The 8,492-nt window shown below is 32.7% G+C and overlaps 1 protein-coding gene across 1 annotated transcript in view; it reads left to right on the top strand.

The window, feature by feature from the left end:
* LOC106464368 (transmembrane protein 209-like) overlaps positions 1–8,492 on the top strand; it is a 70,974-nt gene that overhangs the window by 25,252 nt on the left and 37,230 nt on the right. Inside the window, exons 6-8 of the mRNA XM_022392059.1 lie at positions 321–384; positions 712–826; positions 4,391–4,471. Coding sequence (XP_022247767.1) covers positions 321–384; positions 712–826; positions 4,391–4,471 — 260 coding nt within the window. The remainder of the gene's footprint in view (positions 1–320; positions 385–711; positions 827–4,390; positions 4,472–8,492) is intronic.

The following is an 8,492-nucleotide window of genomic DNA, read 5'->3' on the forward strand; positions in this document are numbered from 1 at the left end:
CACTACAGTACACATAACCAACTTCACAGTAATGTGTAAATTCTAAGAATGAAGACTCACTACAGTACACATAACAAACTTCTCACTCATTTCACAGTAACATAAATTTCGAGAAGAAAGACTAAACTACTGTACGTACAATTCATCTCTTAGTTACGGACTTTCTTCAAAGTAGCATATGGCTTGAAGAATGATAAATTAATAAAGTATAAGTACTTAAAATATTTGGAACTACCTCACAGTACTAGAGTATAGGCATTAAATGATGATAGCTTAGTTAGTTTTGTTCACATCTGTTTTAATTTGAATATGGTTTTTAGCATGTTGTCTGATGGCAGTCTAAGCAGCTCTTCTTGGATGTTCTTTCCTGGATCAGTTGAACAGGTAACTTGTACATGTATATGTTATTGCTAATTTATTTTTAAATCTAAGCTGTCTTTTATAAAACATGTTCCATATTTTATAAAATTAACCCAGATTGAAGTTAAAAGTTTAGCTTCCTAGTGTTAACATCCACACATGACATAAACCTTTTACATCTAATTGCGATACTCGGTGTAACAAAGTTTTTAATCAACTGTATTGTTTCATGGTTTTTTTATTTTGGATTGTTTATTGATTTGGTAATGGAATGGGTACATTCTAAGTGTTGTAAATTTATAAAACAGTAGCTAAGATTCTTTCAAATAAATGTCAGTGTTTCATAATTAGGGATCAAGAGAGACTTCATGGTCCAAAAGGACATCACCAGTGCTGTCAGACAGTGTGGAAAAGTCTGGTTTAAAAAAACGTTGGAATAGCACAGCTAACACGAGCAATTTGTTGGGTGAGTTTGAAGTTCCAACTTTCAGGATGATGTTTTTAATGATTAAAATGGCTAGTTAACTCTTTCAGAAAGGGTATTATTTTGTGGGCATGTCAGGAGATTTTAGTGAGTTACATTCACAATTTAATTAAAGTACTTTTTTATCATAATATGTAAATATACTTGGCATATAAATGTAGCTAATAATTCAAATTTTAATATTGTATAAGTTTTAAGTTCTTAATTTTATAAGGCAATGTAAAAACAAATCCTCAATTCCCTTAGTGTGCTAATTGTGACATTTGCTCTCTAGGTATTCCCTCTTCTCCAATTTATTTATCACCCTTCCCAAAAGTATGAAATTTAATGTAAATTGCTTATTATAATGTTGTTATCACTCAGGCAAAGCATAATTTTTATACCCTTCAATCTTACTTGGTTACAGAGCTTTAAAATAGAAAATCAGACCTCTCTTGCCATTCCCACCTGTTGCATCCTCTCTTTCACAAATTTCCAATAGTGCTATATTATTTATAATGAATGGAAAGCCAAGGTTTTAATCTATCAAATGTCATATTATATTACATCGTTTTCTGTACAGAGGATTCTCAATTTTACTTTCAGTTCAAACTTTATTCCCACAGGAAACACTTTGATGAGCCTAGCTGAATTTTAAAGGGCTCATGTTGCATAGTTAGAAAGCCAGAAAAATGTGATAGTTTTGAGACATTGTCTGCTTTTTGCAGGTGACTATTCTGTGTTCTTTGGTGCATTATTTAATTAAGTAAAAATTATTTAGTGCAGTAGTACCATTAATATAAAAAAGTAGAGTTAAATGTCATTGACAGTTGATAGCAAAAATAAAAAAGACCCAGGTAGGTACTTTGTCTTGTTTTTAATGTGTATTCTTTATTTAGTAATATGAAACTAACTAAAATGTAAAAATCAGAAACTTTTTAGGATAGATAAGGCTAGAGTAGGTAAAACAAAGAGTGATAATAATAATAATAATTTTTCACGATTTATGCTCGCGAGCAGTTCATAGGGTAACATGAGCTTCATGTTTGCCAATTGATTTACAAATTTTATGGCAGGAATATTAATTTAGACATGGTTCAAAGGGCAATAAAACAAAATTTAAGTATAAACAGGTGTATACTGTTATGGGTTTAAAGCTATTTAGGATATACAAATGCAGTTTTATGTTATAATTTGAAGTCATTCTAGAAACAGAAAAAGGGTAGTTTAGATTTATTTCAGTTTTTTTTTTGTGGTTATGAGGTCAGTCAAATTGATCAACCTGGAATATAGAATTAGGGTAGAGAAAATAACGTAAAATATAAAGTGCTACAGAAATTTTACATTTCATAATTGTATAGGAGGCTTTAGAAAATTTTGTGATGAATAAAAGTATTTTTAATTGTAACATGAAAATAATTTTGCATTTGAACAGGTGAACAAAACTCCTCAATATATTCATGGACAAATCTTTAGTAAAAATACTAAAAAAATATTTTTTTGTGAGTAAAAGTCTTGTAATGTTTACTGAAAGTCTTTCAAATTTTAGGAATGAATTTTATGATGCATGTACTGTATTAAAATGTATAGTATGGAAACTGTAAGGAGTACAAAATGGTTATGAACTCGATCAATTTGACCAACCTCGTGTGGAAAGAGTTAAGAGATACGTATTAGTCAGAGCTTTAGCTAAATGTGATTTTAATTACTGTGTTACTGAAGTGAATATTAAAAGCATTTAAAAGAATGAGTATTATTATATTAGGATATTAGTCAGAAAATATTGACCATCAGTCAAAATATGACGTATAGAAATTATTTTTCTTTAACCAAAATGATAAATTGATCACAAATGGGAAATGTTTAAAGAGAAGCATGAAAGAAGAGTTTGATGTTTTGTTATATACCAGCCTTCATGAGATGTGGGATCCAGGAAAAGAGAAGAATGAAAGTAGAGTTTGCTGTTTTGTTATGCACCAGCCTTCATGAGATGTGGGATCCAGGAAAAGAGAAGAATGAAAGGAGAGTTTGATGTTTGGTTACACACCAGCCTTCATGAGATGCGGGATCCAGGAAAAGAGAAGAATGGAAGTAGAGTTTGATGTTATGTTATGCACCAGCCTTTATGAGATGTGGGATTTGGGAAAAGAGAAGAATGAAAGTAGAGTTTGATGTTTGGTTACACACCAGCCTTCATGAGATGTGGGATTCAGGAAAAGAGAAGAATGAAAGGAGAGTTTGATGTTTGGTTATGCACCAGCCTTCATGAGATGTGGGATCCAGGAAAAGAGAAGAATGAAAGCAGAGTTTGATGTTTTGTTGTACACCAGCCTTCATGAGATGCGGGATCTAGGAAAGAGAATAATAAAAGGAGAGTTTGATGTTTTGTTATACACCAGCCTTCGTGACTTGTTTACAGAGAATCATGAAAGTGAAGTTTGATGTTTTGATATACACCAGCTGTCAGGTTTTTTATATGGGCCAGATTCTTTACAATATGGTGGTGATAAATTTCAACAATAAACAAACAACAACAAAGTCCAATTGATATAACATAATTTATTAAAACAATTTAGACATATATATACAAATGTTTGTTACACTGTTGGTTACCACAATTGTATCCAGAGCTTTCAATAATTGTCTTTTTTTTTTTTTTGTCAAAAGTCCACACAGGCTAGTTCAATTACTTTAGAACACAATTGAAAAGATGAATTATTCTTCTCTACTTTGTTATTACAATACAGTCTGTGATAATTTCACTTTAAAAAATCATTACTGTGTACTTTATGGCTAAACTCACAATCATGCAGTCTAGATGTATCTTTCAAACTACATTTTTGATGCGTATTTTATACCCTAACAGAGGTCTAGAACATTCCACACACTACTAGATATTATGATGCAATAATACTCAATTAAAACAATGAGAAAAACTTAGAAGGTTCTAGCAACATGATGCAATAATATAACAATCACCAATCTATAGCTATTGAACTACAAAACTTATGATTCGCAAACAGTTACATAAACAAACCTGCGATAAACTGTAACATCTAAAAAAATTTAATTTAATATTCATGTTATATAAAATGTTTAAATCATAACAACTCGCATTAAACTTAAATGGAAACGGCCTTCATGACACATGGAATCCAGCAAGGCTTTCTGGCATGAGCTTAATTTAGTAAAACTAGCTTGAAAGTAAAACAGCTGATTGATTTTTCAGTTGTTTTTTTTTTATTCAAATGTTTAACTTGTGTTTTAATTAACAACATTATTGTGACACACAATTTGCCAAAATATGCACCTATTATAAAAATGATGCAAATTTTGAGAAGAGCATATGTAACAGACTCAAATTAAGTACACATGACAGCTTAATCATAAATATATGAAAGACATTTTGTTACACAACAATCTTTAACGGCATATATAACATGATAAACATTAGTACAGAGTATCCTTTAACAAAATACATACACGAGAATACTTAGTTTTGAAATAAGAATATATAATATTTGTGGTTTATGAATTACAAAGGATAAAATCTTTCTCTTACAACAGGTCAAGAACAAATATCTGATGTTAGAAGTCTAGATGAATATTTGAAAGACTATGAAAGCAAAGAACAACGTGCACACATGAGTAAGTTATATAGTTTGTATTAAGAATCTATATACAGTAAAATCCAACTTTCTGTTAATAGTTGTCGTTACTATCCTGTTAAGACTGTTCGTTTGGTAGTTGTAGTTGTACTATGACTATTCTATTACTAATTATAATTGTTGTTCTATGACTATTCTGTTACTAGTTACAGTTGTTATGCTCTAATGTGCTGTGACTATTCTGTTACTAGTTGTAGTTATTCTGCTACTACTATTCTGTTACTAGTTATAGTTGTTGTGCTATGACTATTCTGTTACTAGTTATAGTTGTTGTGCTATAACTATTCTGTTACTAGTTATAATTGTTGTGCTATGACTATTCCAAAACATACTTATCTGCTCTCACACTTATAGCTATTACTTGACTGATAGGGTTTCTTCCTTTGCCTATCTAAGCATTGGTCTGATGTTTCTCGCTTGCTCCATTCTTTTATACCCCACTCAATTGCCCTTGGCAATATTTATCTCATGATACCCTCCATCTATGTTAATGCACCCTCTATCCTGGTACTGTATATAAGCACCTCATTCAGATAATGTTACCACTTTATCTTGACAAAGTGTCACTGATGGGTTTCCCAGCATTATGATCGTGCAGTGATCTAGTTTATTTTTGTAATAATAATAATTAAAAAACAAATTCTGATTGGCAAGCTGATTTATGGTATGAATTCCCGGATTATTATGTCCGGCACGGAGTCAAGTCAGGTCTCTCCTATTCCTATCCCACCTCTGATATCTAGTGTTGCACAAAAATCGGGGGTAGGGATCACTCTCGTTGTAAGATGGAGACATATGTTTGTATCTGTGGTGGTCCTCTATTGGGCTCTGAGGCCGCAAATGAAGGCAATCCTCGACATTTTATAAATAATTTAGATTCACTTTTTCCTGATCTTTCTTTTAGTCAGTTGGCTATTTAAAAACCCCTGTGGGACAGTGCTGAGTTTGAGGACTCACATTGCCTGGAACTGGGGTTCAATTCTCTAGAGTGAATGCAGTGTATGGCCTAATGTTTCTTTGCTTGAACAAAACAAATTTACCTCATAAAATGATGTTCCAATCAACAGTAATCAACACAGTCTTCAAATGACCTATAAAAATAAAAAATGAGGCCACTTTGGGATAAGCTGCCTTTGATTTGTTTTCTCCTGTTTGTTTTTAGAGAGTGTGATGTTTTTGACTTTTTCCTGGTTGCTATTGAGTTGCACCTTACTTGATGGCTGAAAGGTCTGGGAGCAAATCCATGGTGTTGTATTGTGTTTCACATTGAGGAGACACTTGATCCAGGGCTCTTTATTTTCAAATTTTGGATCTCCTTTCTCAGGACCATTCCCATCTTATCATCCTGCTAGCTTGTTCCACGGGTGATGCCTGCAGAACGGGCCAATTGTCTCAATCCAGACAGATTCTCCTAACAGAATAGATGCTACATTGCTAGGTTCTGTTGGATTGGCTCTCATTTTGCAACTCTGATTGGTGTATTGGCCTCTCTCTTTGGATCGCCCAATTACTGGCCATTTGATCTGGCAATAGATGCATTCTGTCAGGACAGGATGAGATTACAATTCTAAGCTTTCTCTCCAATTCCTATGTTATCCAGGGTACTGAATATGATTTATTCCACCCTATTGTTGGTGTCCAGTTGATAGCACCAATTTGGCTGCTCCACTCTGGTTTCTGCTTCTGTGGTACCTTCTGGAGTGCCCACTTCTTCCACTTTTTCTTAGGCTATCTCTGTAGAGGCAACCATGATCTGGTATGGTATACCCAGCTATCTAGAGGTTATGCTGTATTTCACATGACATCAGGGTTTAATTTCTAAAGTTGACGTGTATCTGTCTCAGTTTTTGCTTAGTTAGAAATGAATATTTATTAATGGAAATGACACGAATATTGATAATGGTGTGTTGAGAGGAAGTTCAACCCATTTAAATCAGAAGTGCCAACCATAATTTGTTTTTTTTTATTTGGCTCTTTAGCAGAGGTTTTTTCATCTTCTACTTCTGCCGTGTTTAAGGCGGCCTTATTGACTACTGTTTGATTATTGGAACTACATATTTTTTGAGTCCCCAGTACTCTCCAGATTCCTCAAGTCGCTTTGAGTCCTAGGTCCTAAATGACCATTCCAGTTACCTAACAGGTATGTTAATATTACATGTTCTTTTTCAACACCTGCTTGTTACCTGACTCGTATGTTATGTATCCCCTTTACTTGAACATTTACTTTTTTTTTGCTGCAGACCTACAGATGTCACCAGTCAGTGTGATTTGTGCTGTTTGTCTACAGACCACTTTCTCATTCTCTCAAACTAGTTCTTTTTATCCAAGTCACTGTCAGACAGGAAAGGAATTAACCCATTACTTGCCATGGCCATTTTGTCCTATTGTGAGGGCAAAATCACATTTGTGAATTGAAAAAATGATAGAGAACTTATCTTTTATTGGATTTCAGATTTTATTTTTGTAAATAGTAGCATAACATTCAATTATTTGTACAAAATTTTATTATTTAATGTAGTTTAAAGAGGAATTTAATGAAAAAATTCCTAAAATACGTTTTAGGCTGTAAATAAGTGCCCTCTAAGAAGAAAATTGTTTTTCAAAATTTTTTAAAGATATTTCCTTCTACTTCAGCACTGGTCCTGCCATCTATGATTGGTATCTAAATCTTTTTCTAGTCTGTTTTCTTTATAAAACAGCATCTGGGCGTGTTAAACCTCAGTTGTAAAACTTTTAGCCAATCCTAGTCAAAGATGTCAATTTCAGTACCATGTTATTCCAATTGCTGTATCTCCCATTTGACAAATCATAGGATGATAAGGAAAGCACGTGACGAAATGTTGTTCTCTGGATTTTACAATATCAATGTGGGTGGTGCTTATTTTGGTAACTGCCATTTTATGTAGAGGTTGTATTTAGTATTGGCCAATAGTGCTTTTTCTATAAGCGTTAGAAAAGTTGCTTCTGGAAAAAAACTGCATGGTATGTACGTGACTTTTATTATTTTAATATAGTAGCTTAAGTCATGCTGCATTGTATATCTGTTTATATTAATCATTATATTGAAAAATTAACTCAAAATAGATATATATTTTTTTAGGAAAGAAGTTGATCCACGATTGTTAGGGTTAAGAGCTATCGAGTGGCGAGTGCAAAGTCTTTACATGAATTAGACTTAGGGCTTTGAACTGAAAAAGTTTGTGATATTTCATATTCTTTTGCATTTAAATTTGTAGTTTTAAGTTCAATAATTTAGCATGATTTTATATTTAGTTCATAATAATAATAATATGATTCAGTATTTAGAATGATAAGCTTGTGCGATTTGTACGTAATACTACTAGTACCAGTACCACATAAGAATTTTATATTTTTCCTTTTTACAATCTTTGCTTTGTAGTAAGACCCACACTTCTGTTGTTATTGCATTAGAATTAAATCAGTCTAACTGATATATATATATATATATATAGTTCTGATATTTTGCAAATGGTTCAAACTCAGTGTACAAGTGACAACAATAAAACCCATATGTTCTCATTATAGGCAAGATTTATGTTGGAATTCAAAACTTAAGCTGTTCAGTGTATTGACACCCCAATTGTGAGAATGTAATAGCTTCTCTGTATTATTGAGACAAATGTATTTAGTCTGTTTCACAACCAGGCAATGTGACCAGGACTAATCTTTTAAGTGCTGTAAAGTAATTTTCTTTGTAATTTATGGTGTCTGTATCATTTGGTAATCTCTTCTAACAAGATGTATCAAGTAACAAGGGACAGGCGGTGTTTACTGAAACAACATACATGGGCATATGTTAAATAAACTTGTTTGAAAGTTCAAAGAAATGATATTCAAGTACCGAAATGCTTTCTTACTATCATATATACAGTAATGTTCAAATGCACCCGCGCTAGGCTGAATGAGAGTGACCCTCAACAGGGGTGAGATAGTTTACGGAAAACGTACAAAGTTCACGATGCTAACCCCACGGTTTATTT

The sequence above is a fragment of the Limulus polyphemus genome, unplaced genomic scaffold (assembly GCF_000517525.1).
Source record: "Limulus polyphemus unplaced genomic scaffold, Limulus_polyphemus-2.1.2 Scaffold1631, whole genome shotgun sequence".
Lineage (NCBI taxonomy): Eukaryota > Metazoa > Arthropoda > Merostomata > Xiphosura > Limulidae > Limulus > Limulus polyphemus.